This window comes from Megascapheus bottae, chromosome 24 (assembly GCF_031878675.1).
Source record: "Megascapheus bottae isolate mThoBot1 chromosome 24, mThoBot2.hap1, whole genome shotgun sequence".
Taxonomy (NCBI): Eukaryota; Metazoa; Chordata; class Mammalia; order Rodentia; family Geomyidae; genus Megascapheus; species Megascapheus bottae.
In genome coordinates, this window is record NC_143532.1 from 19,903,316 (window position 1) to 19,919,619 (window position 16,304).

The 16,304-nt window shown below is 50.8% G+C and overlaps 1 protein-coding gene across 2 annotated transcripts in view; it reads right to left on the reverse strand.

Annotated features, from left to right (window-relative positions):
* Slc12a3 (solute carrier family 12 member 3) overlaps positions 1–6,068 on the reverse strand; it is a 29,655-nt gene extending 23,587 nt beyond the window's left edge. For both annotated transcript variants that reach the window (XM_090357607.1, XM_090357608.1), the window contains exons 1-8: positions 5,781–6,068; positions 5,019–5,165; positions 3,583–3,658; positions 3,203–3,298; positions 2,858–2,997; positions 2,436–2,546; positions 1,451–1,562; positions 1,182–1,312 (exon numbers count right to left, since the gene is read on the reverse strand). In XM_090357607.1, the coding sequence (XP_090213733.1) occupies positions 1,182–1,312; positions 1,451–1,562; positions 2,436–2,546; positions 2,858–2,997; positions 3,203–3,298; positions 3,583–3,658; positions 5,019–5,165; positions 5,781–6,062 (1,095 nt within the window). In that variant the 5' untranslated portion in view covers positions 6,063–6,068. The remainder of the gene's footprint in view (positions 1–1,181; positions 1,313–1,450; positions 1,563–2,435; positions 2,547–2,857; positions 2,998–3,202; positions 3,299–3,582; positions 3,659–5,018; positions 5,166–5,780) is intronic.
* Between the last annotated feature and the right edge of the window lie 10,236 nt (positions 6,069–16,304).

Here is a 16,304-nt window from a genome sequence, read left to right on the forward strand (position 1 = left end):
AGATGTGCTGAGCCAGCATGTGTTGAGTGTGTCAGAGTGGGACTGAGCCAGCAGCATTAGCTATGCTTCCAGCCCAGGGCCAGGATCTCCACTGGTCACCCTGAGACTGGCTCGCTGGACCCTGCTGCTGGCAGGGGCGCCATAGACCACTCATCTTTCAAAGTCTTGCTCCAGCTCTACATCCAACTGATTCATCTGAAGTCTCTGCTGTGATGAGTCTGTCTGTCCCCATGTCATACTTCTGCGGATGCTATATTTCACAAATGTGAACAGAGGTCCTAGCTTGTGTCCTATACTATCCTGAAAAAGGGGACACAGACATTGGGTTAAAATGTCCCGGGAGAGCCATCACTAAGAGAAGACCACACAGAGATACTGGAAGAGGGATTTGAAAATGGAATAGAAGTTGGGGAGGAGAAGAAATGAAGGTAGGGTACCTTGGCTGGAGACAACACACAAAGGCCTAGGGATGAGATTGTGTAGCTGGGTGGAACCTGAGAGCCAAGCAAGGAGCCACCTGCCTCAAAGCTGAGGAGAGCCAGGTACAGTCGCTCATGTCTGTAACCCTGGCTACTCAGGAGGCTGAGAGCTGAGGATCACGGAACAAAGACTGATAAATCTATGAGAGTCTTATCTCCAATTAATCAGCAAAAACACCTGATGGCGTCCCCATCTTGGGCAACGAAAGCTAAAGAATAGCATCCAGGCTCTAAGTTCAAAGCTCAAGAGCAGCACACACATACCAAACAAACAAAGTGCAGAGAGCCCTAGGAGGTGAGGGTACCAGCTCACAGTCTGGCACGTTTGCTAAGTCAAAGCTGGGTCAGTTAATCCCTGGGTTGAGGATCCCTGGGCTGAGGGGAGAGTTAGCAGGTGCCCAGATATCCTCCAAGTCCAGGACTCTTTGTACTTCTGCCCTGACACCGCATTTCACAACTAGTCAATCCTCAAACATGGACTAGGGCCTTTGCTTGTTGGTCAGGCAGTAGCCACAGAAATGAAACAAGATTGAACTGAGTAAACTGAACTGGATTTTAGAACCTCTAAGTCTCTGCACCCCTCCTGCCCCCACATTCTGTGTCCAGCTTAGTGCCCAGCAACACATCCTGACAGCTGGACAGCAGGGCAGCTCACACCCCCCCACCATGGCACCAAGGCCCAGGAAAATGCATTCTTCTCACCTTGAGATCCCCAGAGATGTTGGCTCCAGCCAGGATGCCCGTAGCCGAGGGGAAGAAGATTGAGAACATTCCAAAGAAGCTGCCATCAACACCTCGCCAGTTAGGCACCAAGTTCTGGATAAAAATGTCCCCTGGCAAACCAAGGTGTGAGTCAGAACTATCCAAGGGCTTAGAGACCCAGGCTGGGCAGCCAGTCACCCCTCACCCTGACTATGGAAACATGGGGACCCCGTGGGTCATATTCATGGATGAACTGCGCCCCTGCATACCATGGTAGCTGAAGAAGCCTTTGGAGGCCTTGTCATCAGACGGGGGGATCAGTGTCCCCACCAAGTAGTTGGCAAAGGAGACCATGATGACGAGAAAAAACAGCACCTGGGCCTGGGTGGGGGGGGAAAGGCCCCAGAAGTGAGATGGTGGCTCTCATGCCACCTTCAGTGGTCTCCCAACCAGGAAGGCAGGTGCCCAGCCCTCCATCAGACCCCTCATCCACTCATTCGGTGCCCATCACACAGCACGCGGTGTTCAAGGCGCTGGGGGTTTGGCAGGAAGCAGAATGGCCTCTTGATTATAGAAGATGATTTCAGAGTGAGAGCACAGCGTGCGGATGGGCGTGGGGCCACGTAAGCAGGATGCCCTGCTACAGATTCAAAAGGGAGGAGCGTGCCATAGAATGAACAGCTGGAGTCCGCTCGGTCTAAAAGCTGGGGTGCTTTTGTGGCCAGAGAGCCACTGAGGTGGCTGCAGAGACCAGGTCCTGCCAGGTTTGAAGACCACAAGGCTAATACTTCTTCTCCCCTCATTCCTATCTTAAACTTCTGGCGTTGGACTGGGTGCATGGTTCCAAGATCATATTTCCCAGCATCCTTTGTAACCCTTAGACCAAGTTCTTCCAGCTTTGGAAGAAAAGGACAATGGCAGGGAAGTCTCGCACTCTGTGTTCATCTTTCCCCCTTTTCCTTTGCTTAAAGGAAGCCACTGCGGACCAGATGGGTAGGAGCCACACCCTGGGGATGGAGAAGTCTGGGGCCTACCCCACTTCCATCCCTGCAAACCAGCGTGCTGACCCTGCGCTGCTTCCTGTTGGACTATTACAGGAGAGAGAAACCAAGACTCTCTGAATGAGGGGTATCTTGGTCTCGGCAGCAAAACTGCAGACCCAAGTCATACACACAAGAAGAAGCAGAACCGGCCCCCAGCCCCAGGCCTTGTTACAGCGGCTTCCCCGCTTGGCCCTCTGGGCCTGGCCCTCACCTTTGACTCCCACTCCATGCCCGCCAGGGAGATAGCCAGAAGCACAGTGACCGTAACCACGCCGATGATACGGATGTCGTTGATAGGGTCCACGATGGGCGTGTCATATTCCTGATGGAGGGCCAGGCTGGTCACAAGCCACCTCTGTGCACCCCACTCCTCCAGACTCCCCATCCCACTTAGGAACCCTCAGACAGAAGGACCCCAACACCAGCACCGCCCCTGTCTGCAGATTCCCCAGGGTAGCCACCATGACTTGGCCCTTGGTCCTTGCTTGAGGAGCTGTCATTGTCACTCAGAGACCAGATGGGCCCCTGATGGGTGACATGAGGTGGGAGAAGAAAAGAAAGGCCCAACAGGAGAAGCAGAGGAGAGGGAGGCCTGCCTAACTCCATTTGCCCAGGGCTGGCTCCCCCCTTCACCTGAAGCAGGTCCCGAACAGTCTCTGCAAAACCCACAGTGTGCATGGCCACACCCACAGCGTTGGCAAAGGCGAAAATGAGGCCGATTGAGCCCCCGAGCTCCGGGCCCAGACTCCGGGAAATGAGAAAGTAGGTGCCACCTACCAGGGCCAGAGCAGGGGGCCACAAGTCAGAGGGGGTAGGAGAAGGCAGCAGAACTGGGGAGGGGTGACCACAGAGCTGTCTTAGGGTGTAGCGTGTCCCAGATTGGAGGGGAGGGGTGGGCATTCAGAGACCCAGGGTAAAGACAGATTTTCTAGGCAAGGAGGATCAAGTAGGAGGGGGAGGGGGAGGGAGAGAGCCCACCTGACTTGACCTTGCCATTGGTGGAGATGGCTGAGATAGACAGGCCAGTGATGGAGGTCACCAAAACAGAGAGCAGGATAATGACCCAGGTGAGGACTGTGGGAGGTGAAAATGAGGCCCACTTAGTCAGGTGAGCACCAGGTGAGGAGCCACGGAGGGACCTGATTCTGCAGTGAAAATTGGCTCCAAGAGAACCCTTAGGATTGCCAAGCCCATATCTAACAAATCTCTGCCACTCCACCCTCACCTCTGTCACTACAGGGACCCCAAGACCTGGCCTAGGGTCTCTGCCACCCAAGGTCAAGGCTGCTTCCCGGAGACCTTGGAGGGACAGAACCAAGACTCAAGCATGCCCTCCCTCCTCTCCCCATGGCACTCACCAATGCCCGCCTGGGCCGTTATCCAGGGCAGACGTAAGTAGAGGATCACACCCCAGATGTTGAGCATGCAACGGATCTGGAAGGAGATTGGAGAGCAGAGACTTCCAGAAGCATCCAGCTTCATCTTGCTTTATTGACTTTTGAGGTTCAGGCCCTCTAGCTCCCACCCTCTCTCCCATCCCCTAGCCTCTCAGCTGGAGGATGGGCTGCAAGCATTGTCACTTCGTGCTCTATTCAAAGCCCATGACCCCACTCCTTCCAGCCCTAGCCATGGCAGCTACTTAGTCTCTGGGCCTGGTATGTAGGGGAGTCAGTGAATACCAGTTGAATCAATGTTCCACTTAAGGAAAAAAATCAGAAGTTAGGGTGCTATAAGCTCTGCTTCTAAATTTCAAGCAATACTAGAGTCTGGGATTGAGGCTGAAGTGCCTGGGAAGAGGGCCTCTGTGGTCTTATGGCCCCAATACATTGCAAGGTAAAGTTGCTACTCTATGTGTGGCATTCAGGGCTCTCTATCTGCTCTGTGATGCTGTGCACGCCCACTCGTGGACTCTGGCCAACCCTGACTATGAGCCCTGGGGATGGGGTTGATGAAGAGAGTCACAGCAGTTGGCAGAGTTAAGAGGAGAACCTTGGAGACAGGAGAATAGCCTGGTGGTAGAGTGCTTGCCTAGCATGCACAAAGCCCTGGAGTTGATTCCTTAGTACCACAACACAGAAAAAAATGGAAGTGGTGCTGTGGCTCAAGTGGTAGAGCTCTAGTGTTGCAAAAGCCCAAGAACAGTGTCCAGAACCCCTGAGTTCAAGCCCCAGGACTGGCAAAAAACAAAACAAAACAAAACAAAAAAACTTAATCAGCCTCCCTCCTGCCTATCAGAGCAGAAATAAAATGTCTCCTTTCCCCCCCGTCAAGCCCTCTTCTGTAGTATTCCTCAAAGGTAACTGGGTTTTCTGCTGTCTAAAGGTTTTATTCCTGCTAAAAGCAGCCCTTTTCCTTTCCATCATGAAAAAACCTAGTCTGTGGATTTATGTGTTAAGTGCTGCCACCTGGTGGCTAAAGACAGAAAGTTCCAGGCCGGAAATGTGTAGTGGAGTGCTTGCTTAGCATGCATGAAACCCTGGGTTCGATTCCTCAATACCATATACACAGAAAAAGGCAGAAGTGATGCTGTGGCTCAAGTAGTATAATGTTAGCCTTGAGAAAGCCCAAGGACCATGTCCAGGCCCTGAGTTCAAGCCCCAGGACTGGCAAAAAAAAAAAAAAGGGAAGTTCCTTCTAACTCTCTGCCTTAGTAGATCCAAGGATTCCCCATCTATCATCTCATTTCATGGTCCTTTTACAAATGAGGAATCCAAGGCCATGGCCAGGGATGATTAAGTAATTTGTCCAAGTTACTTAATATCAAGCGCCCCCCCCCCATCCATATCTCACTCACCATCACTCCCTTAACCCAGCCAAAGCGCACGGGCTCCCCAGGGCTCTTCTGGCTGTTGGGATCTGCTTCATCTTCCACCAATCCGTCTGCCAGCTCATGGCTGGGCCGGCTGTCAAAGGCCAGGGCGTGCAGGTGGCTGCCTTCCTGCTGAGAGCCCAGAGACCACCAGGCAGGCAGGCAATCCCCAGATAGTCTCCCAGCATGGCATTGCCATGCCTGGGGCTGGGCGCTCTCTCTCTCTCTCTCTCTCTCTCTCTCTCTCTCTCTCTCTCTCTCTCTCTCTCTCTCTCTCTCTCTCTCTCTCTCTCTCTCTCTCACACACACACACACACACACACAAGCTCCCTCACACTTCCGCCTTCTTGAAGGGCAGTGGGTTCAGAACAGGCCCGTCTCGCAGCCTGAGAGGGGTAGGAAACTGAGGCTGCGCAGGGCCGGGTGAGAATCTATCTAGTTTCCATCTGCCCTTCACAGCGCAGCCTTCTGGGAGGCCAGAACAGCAAGCATGGCCCTTGCCGGCCGCCTCCTCTCCAGCTCTTTTGCCAATCATCTCCTCTCTGAGCATACCATTCCAAACTTTAGGGCGCTAAGTGAATAAACATAAGCCACTGGTGTAACCCACAAACTCATGGTACCCTCTCCACTATTCTATGTGGGCCCTCTATGCGAGGAAGACACTGGCCTGTGGCACAGGCTCAGAGATGCTGGGTGACTCAGCCACGGTCACACAGCAGGGAAGTGGCTTCCCGAGCTGATGCTTACCTTGAGGAAGGAGTGCAGGTCAGCCAACGTGGGCCTGGCCTTCCGGGGCTCGCCGGGCAGGGCACTGTTGGCATAGTGCTCATAGGCGGGTACCACATCGATAGTGTTGTAACCAAATGTGCGCATGTACAAGGTGCTACCGTGGGTCTGGTGGCTGGCGTGGCTGCTGTCACAGGCCACCGATGAGGGGGGGTCATCGCCCCCCAGTAATGTACTGATGGTGAAGCGCCCACGGCACAGAGCAGGGTCTCCGGGTGCCTCTGTCACAGGCAGCTCTGCCATTGTGGCTCCAGGTGTCCAGGGAGGGGACCAGGGTCGGCAAGGGCACACAGGTGGCTTTATAGGCCAGGTCTGCAGTAGGGAGGAGGGGGGAGGTTGGGTTAAACCGCCCACAGCTGGTGAGCAAGGTTCTGTGCAGGGTGGGGGAGGCGGGGCAGGTGTGCACAGCTGTCCTGCCCGGTGTATCCCACAGGGCAGACTTACACAGGAGGGCTGGCGACCTCTGAGGCCCCTCCGGCCGGCAGTCCCCAGAGTGGGCCCTGAGGGACCCTTGGAAGGACCCAGTAAAGGCCCCAAATCTTTCAGTGTGGTAAGGGGCTTCTTTTTCTTTGCATTTACTTAGAAGATTTGAATGGGTGAAGGCTGTGACATTTGAAAAGATGAACATCTATGTAAAAAGGAAATCCCTAGAGCAACAGATGGAGTATAAAGCTAATATAAAATTCACCTTTCCAAACAAAGAGTTCAGGGACGGTGCCCTGGCTCTGAGTTCCAGCCCCACCACCAATTTTTGATTTTTTTTTTAAAAGTTCACCTTTCTTGTATATTAAAGAGATTTGCAAAGATATAAAATAATCTCACTTTTCTCACATTTTTGTTTGGGGAAAAAAATCTCATCTATGTTATTTGTTAAAACATATAACAAGTATATTGTTCTATTAAATTAAGCTTTCATTTTATTTTCTAATACATCAAAATAAATGGGTATGCGTTCAGTGGGTGGTCATTTACTCTGCACATGTAAGCATCTTTCATGTACATATATCCTACTTTGAGAGAAATGTATTAAAATATAAAAAAATGAAAAAGGAAGGCCCCCTTCAGCTCTGTGCCCCAGTACCTCCTGTTATTCTTCCTAAGTGTTAAAAGCCAGCTGTGGACAGATGAGCCTTGAGGACTTGGGGCTGGCAGTGCCTGGAGCAGCAGGATGGCCCAGGAGCCTCCCTTCCCCGGGAGAGATGGGCCAGGCTGTGTGGTTGGGCTCCATCCTGGCTCCAAGACAGGTTGGGATCTAGATTTGCCAGCAGCTGTAGCCACACCTTGGATGTACAATTGGAGCTGAATCTGATCACCACCCACACCATTGCTGGGGACAGTGGTTCCAGTTTGAGACTGATGATGTATGGATGTGGGGTAGAGAGGTCTGATGTCCTGCCCTGTACCCTAAGGGCCACTCCAGCTCTAGAGCTTTCCAGATCAGGTCACCCCACAGCCCACCTTTCTGTCTGGGCAGTGCTGTCTCTGTCCCTCCAACCAGGCACACTGCCATCACATTCGTGTGCAGTGGGAAGTTAGTGGAAATTTGCTCTGTGCAGGAGTTCATGGGGAATGAAATGAGTCGTGGAAAGAGCTCGGCCCAGCTTTGTGGGGAGGGCAGTGTGGGAGTGAAGGTCCTGGAGGAGGGACAGGGTATATATAGATAGGATGGAGGCCAAGATGGGCCCTGACCTGTATTGCTCCCCCTGGAGGCAGGGGGTGGAAGGAGCCACAGGGCCACAGCTGAGTTCAGTTTCTGTTCTACTTCCAGAAGAATGATGGAGGACACATTGTGCTACCTCTCTACCCCATTTCTTTTCCTTTGTCTTTTTAATGTTTTAGTCATGGGTCTTGAACTCAGGGCCTGAGCAATGTCCCCGAGCTTTTTCGCTCAAGGCTAGTGCTTTACCACTTTTAGCCATGGCTCTGCTTCTGGTTTGGGGGTAGTTAATTGGAGATACGAGTCTCATGGACTTTTCTGCCCTGGCTGGCTTCAAATCACAATCTTCAGATCTCAATCTCCTGAGGATAGCAGGTACGAGCCACCAGCACCCAGCTCTACCCTCATCACCCATTTCTGATGCCACACAGCTCCCTTCTCCTCCAACAAGGCCTGTTTCCCAGGGATTCAGCAGCAAGTCAGGTGTGATAGGCTGGGGCTTCCAGAGGCCCCCTGAGCCTGAGGAGCTGGAGAACACAACAGACGGGCTGGTGGACAGGCTCACATGGGCTTTGAGTACCCAACTGTGTGAGTGTGTGTGTGTGACTCCCTCTTGGGAGTGAGGGTCGAGAGGCTCCAAAAAAGTGTGGTCAAGCTTTCACACCTCCGTGTTTTCAGCAGGGGGAAGGGGGCATTCACGCCATCCAACCTGTGCAACAGCAACCCTGAAAGTCAGGGATCTGTGTCAATATCCACATAGAGAAAGCACAGATCAAGGGTTGCTTGTGGGTTAGAGGATCCACGAGGGACCGTTGGCTGGCACATTAGCCCACAGGCTCTTTGGGTCAAGGAATCTGCCACTACTGGACAGTAAGAACTGATCTGCAGAAAACTACACCTTGCTGACAAACCCCAAATGGGGGGAGGTAGTCACCGTGTATGTTCCCACACTTGGTATGTTTACCATATGTTATTTTTCCAAGAATCTGTTCAGGGCTCCTCTTACGATACCAAGGCTCACCTACCTTTCTTTCCTAGCTCCCCAGCCCGATTGAAGACAAGGGTCATCTTTTAGCCTTCCCTGCAGGCTCTTCCCTGGATTGGGGGGTGGGCCATGGGAGGAGAGAGACCCCCACACACATACACACACTTACTCATTGCCTCCTACTGGAACAAAGGGGAAGATCTTATCACTCTCTGCTCTTAAACTGCCAGCTGACTGGCAAAAATCACAGCTGCACCCAACACTCTCTGTGCACCCTGTCCCTGGCGGCTATGGAAAATTCCTGATTAAGATCAGGGAAGGAGAGGGGCTGTGGGCAGCGTCAGAGGCCACAAATTTCCTGTGTGACCTTGAGCAGGTCACGTTCTCCTCAGTCCAAACAACCCCGGCCTCCGTCAGCCCTGGAGGTGAGCATGTGCTGCTTTCGGAGCCCTCTTCTGCCCACCCCTGTATCTCTCTGGGTTGACTCAGAGCCCCTTGAAGGCTTATCCATAGGGTAAATCACAGGGGCTGTCCTGAAGCACATACCCCCGCCACCCCCACTTAAAAAGGGGGTTCTTGCAACTGGGTGGAGCTTAATGAGGGAGATGCTCTCGGAGGCACTCTTTATGATGGGGGACAGGGCTAGGTCACACAGTCCCTGCCTTCCAGGACTTTCACAGTCCCCCAGGCCTGAGATGCCTTCTACCCTGAGCAAAGTTGCAAGATCTGACCCCAGAGTCTCAGTCCTGCCAGGTTCTGGGGTGACTAGGAGTTATCTAAATGGGAGGGAATGTGTCTGCTTCTGTATCAGAAGACAAAAATGGTACCTTTACCAGCCAATGCCCCGCACCTCCCGCCCATCCAGTGTCAAGCCCCAGCTGAGCAGTGCCAGGCCCCTGGCCTGACAGCCAGGAACAAGCCCAGGATAGCCAAGGGCTGGGAATGGAATGTTCCTTGTGGCAGTGAGGACAGGAGAACCAGTGTGCTCTCGGCGTCATCGGGCCTCTTGTCTTCCTTGGCCATGGGGCTAGGACACTGGGGTAAAGGTGAGATCATGCAGGAGATGAGGTGGTCAGGAACAGAGTGCCCAGTGCTGAGGGCTGGAGGGAGACAGCGATGACAAGAGGGAAGAAATGGTGAACATGATGCTGAAAGGGTTCCAATTGTCTCTTCACTCATTCTACCACATTTATTAGATGCCTACTGGATACCATAGCCTATGCTTGGCAAGAGCCACAGAGAAAAAGACAGCATCCCTGCCCACCGGGAGCTCACATTCTAGTAGAAACAGAGAAATTTAAATAAGCAGTTGTTATAATATACTTAGCCATATCTGCTATGAAGGGGGGGATATTTTCTTAGATAATGGCATTATATGCTCTAAGGATGACCAATTTATGCTACCCTCCTATAATGAGAAGTCAGAACTACTCACATTGTAAGCAGGCATTGTGGGGATTGTAGACAGGGGGAGGGTATGTGCAAAGGCCCTGGGACAGGAGTGTGGCTGGGGATTCAAGAGCAAGGCCTTGATATGCAAGAAGGTTGGGTTTGATACATGGGAGAAGGACGATCCAGGCTAATAGGCCATGGTTATAAGTTCCCATCTATTTTTCAAAGATCACTGCGGGTGTTGTGTGCAGAATGAACTAAGGGAGACCAGCCAGAGGCTGCTCTGGGTACAGGGTAGGGTGGCACATTCTGAAGGCAGAGCTGATCATGGGTGTGTGGGGCTGGGAGCAGGAAGCAGGGAAATACGTAGTGTCATTTCTTTCTTTCTTCTTTTTTTTTTGAATACAGAACCTTGACAGGAAGAGCCTCAAATGCCAGGAGCCTGGCTCCTGTCCTAGTGTTGTCAGGTTCTGACTGTTTCTGGCAAGCAGACCTCGGGTGGCAGTATGGTAAATAACACAAGGCCAAAAGACACAGGGCCAGTGAGGGCTGGCGGGTGCAATGGCACCAAACACAGAGCCCCTAATTCTGGCCCACATCCTGGAGACCCTCGGGGTGTGAGTGGAGGAGGGTTGAGGGGCAGGCATCGATGGCTTTACAGCTCTCTGGGTGATGTTGAGGAATGGATGCTATAGAGAACCAACCCTTCATTCACACAGCCACCCAAGCCCACCCTGCTCCAAATCCCGTGTCCGGCCAGGTCCCACGAGGCTCTCCTGGAGAGGATGAGTATGGTGCAACCCTGGTGTCGTGAAATAGCCGGGTAAGAGGATGCGCTGCTGTCGGCCTGATTCACAACACCAGCTGCAGCACCACACCAGAACGAGGCAGGCAGGCGATGGCTTCCTGGGGCGTGGTTCCTCCTCCAACAGCACCCCCAGACAGAGCAGGGCCTCAGGAGAAGGGGATCCCTGCCCTCCAGGGGCTCACAGACTTGAAGACTGTGGGGAAAGGCAAGAACACCTACACAGCAAGGACAGCAACAGGGGTACCACACTGGAAGGCCAGGGTGCGGAAGAGACAGGCCTGCAATCTTACCAAGAGCCAGCAACTGGGGTTTGTCTGGAACCTTGCCAAGCCAGGGATGTGTCTACTGAGGTTCATTCTGGCTCCTTTTGCCTAGAGCAGTTAGACACCAAACACCAAATAAGTGTAAGTGAAGACATTTTCCTTACTAAAGGAGGGACTCCAGATGCCTTTTCCTTCCATGGGCAATTTGGAAGGAAGGAAGGATTAAACACACACACACACACACACACACACACCTCCCCAGGTGCCAGTGGTTCAGGCCTGTAATCCTAAATTAATCTGAGGATCAAGATTGGAAGGCAGCCTGTGCAGAAATTCCATGAGACTCATCTCCAATTAACCAGCAAAAAGCTGAAGTAGAGCTGTGTCTCAAGTGGCAGAGTACCAGCCTTAAGAATAAAAGCTAAGTGATGGCACCCATGCCCTGAGTTCAAGCTCTACTATCAGCATAAAAACAATAACAACAATAACAAAATAGATAAAAAGAAAAACTGTTGCCAGGCACAGTGGTTCATGCCTGTAATCCTAGTTACTCAGAAGGCTGAGATCTGAGGATCAAGGTTCAAAGCCAGCCCCAGGCACAAAAGAACCTGAGACTCATCTCCAGTTAACCTCTAGAAAATGGGAAGTGGGGCTTGGCTCAAGGGTAGGGTGGTAGCCATGAGCTGGAGAGCTCAGGGACAGCACCCAGTCCTAGTTCAAGCCCCATGACCCACCAAAAAAAAAAAAGAAGAAGAAGAAGAGGAGGAGGAGGAGGAGGAGGAAGAAAAAGAAGAGGAGGTGGAGGAGGAAGAAGAGGAGGAAGAGGAGGAGGAAGAGCAGAGAAAAACTGTTAAGGCTGGAAACAGAGGCACACATCTGTAATTCTATCTACTCAAGAAGCAGAGATTGAGCAGATTCCAGCCCAGGCAAACAAAAAGCCAGTGAATAGAAGGGTGGAGTTTGCACCTGGCATTCTAGCTTTTTAGAAAGTATAAATAGTAGAATGTAAGTCCAGCAGCCTGGACTTCAAAACTGCAAGACCTTATTCAAAAAAATAATGAAAGCAAAAACAGGCCTGGTGGCATAATTCAAGTGGCACAACACCTGTCTAGCATGCAAAAAGCCCTGAGTTTAAATCCCAGCACTGACCAAAAACAAAACTCAGGCCCGAAGTAACAGTTAAGTTACTCTGCTAGAGGAGATCAAGGAATCAAACCTATCAAGCCCATTTGTCTCCCCTGGACTTTCATCTTAAATATACTGTAGTGTACATACATGAAAATAGAGGTAGGAAACTTGGTAAGAATGGCAGGGGAAGGGGCAGGTAGAAGGAAGGAAGAATGATGGGAAGGGTCACTCTGATCAAGATACACCATACTCAGAATGGACATGCTAAATTGAAATTCTCTTATACAATAATTGGAAGATAATTAAAAAACAAAATACATTTTTTTTTCTTGAAAGCAGTAGAAGAAACATCGTGTTTCTGCCCCTACTTTGAACTTCCCTGGTTCATTTCTAGCCAGAACACTCATGAAGGGGCTCTTAGAACACATGACCTATCCCTGTAACATGAAATCTTAGAACTACTTTTTAAAGTCCAACCCTCCTGCCACAAGCCAGACCTAACCCTGAACCCAGAGAAGGAGTGGAAGGAAAGGAGGATTGTGAATCACACACTACGGACCTGGGCGTTTAGCTTTGCCAACTGACAGATCAGTCTGTGGGATTTTGGAAATATTCATAGAACTCCGAAAATAGGTTTTGCTTATTTTCTGGTCCCAGCTCTTTAGCTACCATAAAAGAAAGATGGGAAGAAAACAAACTGGTTTGACTAGTTAAGGAAATGCTTTCTGCTAAGACCTTTGGTTTTGTTTTGGTTTTGCTAGTTCTGGGGCTTGAACTCCGTTCCTGAGCACTGTCCCTGAGCTTCTTTGCTAAAGACTAGCACTCTACCAGTTGAGCCACAGCCTCACTTCCAGCTTTTTTCTGTGTATGTGGAAATGAGAAATGGAACCCAGGGCTTCATGCATGCTAGGCAAGCACTCTACCACTAAGCCACATTCCCAGCCCAAGACCTTTTTTTATTTTTTATTTTTTTAAGGTAGGATATAGGGAAGTGTAAAGGCAACTCAGCTCTGGATCAGAAAGCAGAAACCCAAAGAGAGTTGACTGTTGTGGTTAATAATTATCAGAACTCAGGCTTTGATGGGAAACAATGCCAGAGGAGAAAAACGCTCAGAGAATTCCAGAAGTTCATTCACTCAGGCTCACTAATGTCATCTGGTTATCCCTTTGTCAGCCACTTAAAAAGCTCTAGCAGCCTCACCGTCCCATGCAGAGCCTCATGAACCTCTGCCAGTGGTGACCAGCCCTTGGGGGGGGGAAGGAGCAAGTACATTTTGTTCAGATAGCTATGTGTTGCACAGGGAGAGGGGTCTCTGCTCTGGAAGGGGACCCCAACAGTGCTGACCAGATATAAGGAGGGACTGCTCAGGAGCACAAGTTTGGTTCTCACCCAGGTTGCTTGCACTTCATGATCAACACCAGCCAATAGGGACAGCAGGAAAGAGAATCTTTGGTCAGCTTGGAGACTCAACCCAAGCTGTAGGACACTCATCCACTTGCGATTTCTGGGGACATGTGCGCGCTTCCTGCCCCCAGCCAATGGGCACTCTACATACCATGGCTCTCTTTTATACTGACCTATCATTAAAACAAAAACCCACATGGCTGGCTATTTGGACTCAATGGGGACACAGTGAACAAGTAGGCTCAAAGGTTGCCGGCATAGTTCATATTTCCTAACATATTTCATCTTTCACCTTCCTACAAGGTGTATTTTAGCCACTTTGAGAACAGCTGTGTTGGGGTGACATCTGAAGAGGAGGACATGCTGCTTTCAGTGAAAACAAGCGTTCCTGAGCCTGGCAGGACATAAAAATTACCCATCAACTTTAAAAACTATGAACCAATGCCTAGCCCCTCCCCAGGCTAAGTTGCAGCTTAGTTGTGTTAGAAGCCCCCACATGGTGCTCAGAGGTCGCCAGGGTTGCAAACTGTAGAGCTGGAGCTAGAAGCCTAAGGAAAGTAGACATGTTGATTTAGAGTTTTTTTTTTGTTTTTGTTTTAGATCTGCCATGAGCTGGTGGCTGATGCCCGTAAGCCTGGCTACTTAAGAGTCTGAGGTCTGAGGATCTAAATGTGAAGCCAGCCTGGGTAAGAAAGGCTGGGTGTCTCTTCTCTCCAGTTAACTACCAGAAAACTGGACAGAGCTATGGCTCAAAGTGGTAGAGCACTAGCCTTCAATGTAAAAGCTCAGGGACAGTGGCCAGGTCCTGAAGTTCAAGCCCCTTGACTAATCCAAAAAGGAAAAAGAAAATCTTTCATGCTGTAAAAAATGGCTGAAAAGATTTATCTCCTGGTTAGATACACAAGACACAAGCTGGCCCTTTGTGTTGAATCCCTTACCCAAGGGCAACAGGTAGCCTTGGAATTGCTGGTTGCACAGAGAAGGATGTGCCCTCAAATCACATACAACTCATCCTTCTGCTTCACAGGCCCCACCCCATCTCCCCTCCAGGGTCCCACACACTCACCTCTTGAACAGATGGGTGCCCTACAGTCAGGCTTCTGCTTGGTCAGAAAGGGTGCTCAGCCTCCCACAGGACTTGAACTCACCTAAATCCTGCTGTTTCTCCTGCTTCAAGGCTGTAGGAAGATTAACAGCTGCCCCACACGACCACCACTGGGCATAAGGAGTAGATCAGCTGGAACCAAGCAGGCCAAGAGGGGACTAAGGCTCTCCTTCCTGTGCTAGCACATTCTCCCATCTCTGCAGGTCTTCATCCTGCATCCTGGTCCCACTCAGTCATTCCTGTATCCCAGGTCTCTGCCACCCATCTTCCTCTTTATATGTCTAATTTCTTTTGGCAATTCTTAAGGCTCCTATTATATCACTATGTATTATGTGTGTGTGTATTCACCTGTGGGTATGTTCCTAGCTGTACCGGGAGCTTCAGAAATCACCCATGGCTTGCTTGTTGTGCTGAATGGGGAGGAATGGGAGTCAGCTATGTTGGAGAAGTTGATCTATAGGAAGAGTCCCTTTATGTTGCTCACCTCAGTAAAATGTAAACTTTCTGGGTGCAGTAGTCTCTGTCTAGGGCATCACTGGGCCTCCAGCTTGCTAGGTCATGGTTCTATAATGGCCTGTATATTGAACTGCATGCATTCTCCTTAGTAACCACAAGCGGAACCTGACACATCAATGCCTGCCCTTTGAATAACTATTTTATGGCCTACCCGTGTTGTTCTAATTTACCTCTTACAAAAAAAAAAAATGACATCCTTAATCTAGGGTGATTGATACCTCCTGAAGCCACACGAAAGGCAGGGCCATCTCTATCACCTCAAACCCATCCGAACGGGGTATAAGCAGAGGGCTACTTGGTGAGGTATGGCCTGCTGTGGGGCGGATGCAGCATGTGGCACACAGCAGCTCACCTCATTCTCCCCAGGTCACTGGGTGTATGAGTCCTCCTCAGTCTTCAGCTGCTCCTCCACCCTCTCCTCACCTGCCTTCCTGAACTCTTCTTTCCCAGACATGCTCCCACTGTGTACTTTCTAACCTTAATGACAGCTACCACCAGAGGGCCACACACCTGTTTTTGAGGAAACAAAGTATCCTTTTCGGTTTGTTTGAAATGATCTTAAACTCCCAGCCAGATACTTGCCTGACTGATGGCTAAGAAAGCTGGCAGTGTTGAAGGCATGCTTCGAAGCAGACACATGGAGGGAAGGAGACATTAGGGGCAACAGAGGAAAAGAAACATCCAGGATAATGTGGATCTCTGCCCATTCCTGCTAGCAGGAAGCTTCCCAGGTTCTGAGGCCTCACACACCATCAGCAATCCTCTTGGACTGCAGTTTGCTTCCAGATACTCATATTAGGGTGACCAGTGGCTCTTCCCCAGTAGTTAAGACTAAAAGGCAGGGACATCCAGCATTGGGTAGCCTTTTGATACCCACTGTGTGACCAGAAAAATTCCTCATCCACTGCTCCAAGAAACTTGGGTGAGCAGGGCAGCATTAGCCCCACTCAACTGTAGGGCTCTGCGGATGGTCAAAGCCCTGTCAACTCAGCTTCAAGAGGCACTGCAGAGAGCACAGACACTATCAATCCCTCTGGGGGCTGGGAGTACTTGTACAGAGCCAGGAGATAAGCTGCTAAGGGGCCCACTTAAGCTGGATGTCCCATGCAATGGGGCTCCCTTCAGTGGCTCAACCTTGTGTGCAGCCACTTCAGGGAGGGCAGAGAAGACACCCCATCCCTTCAGGGTTCTCAAGTATGGTGTGGGGGTGAAGCACACATGAACTA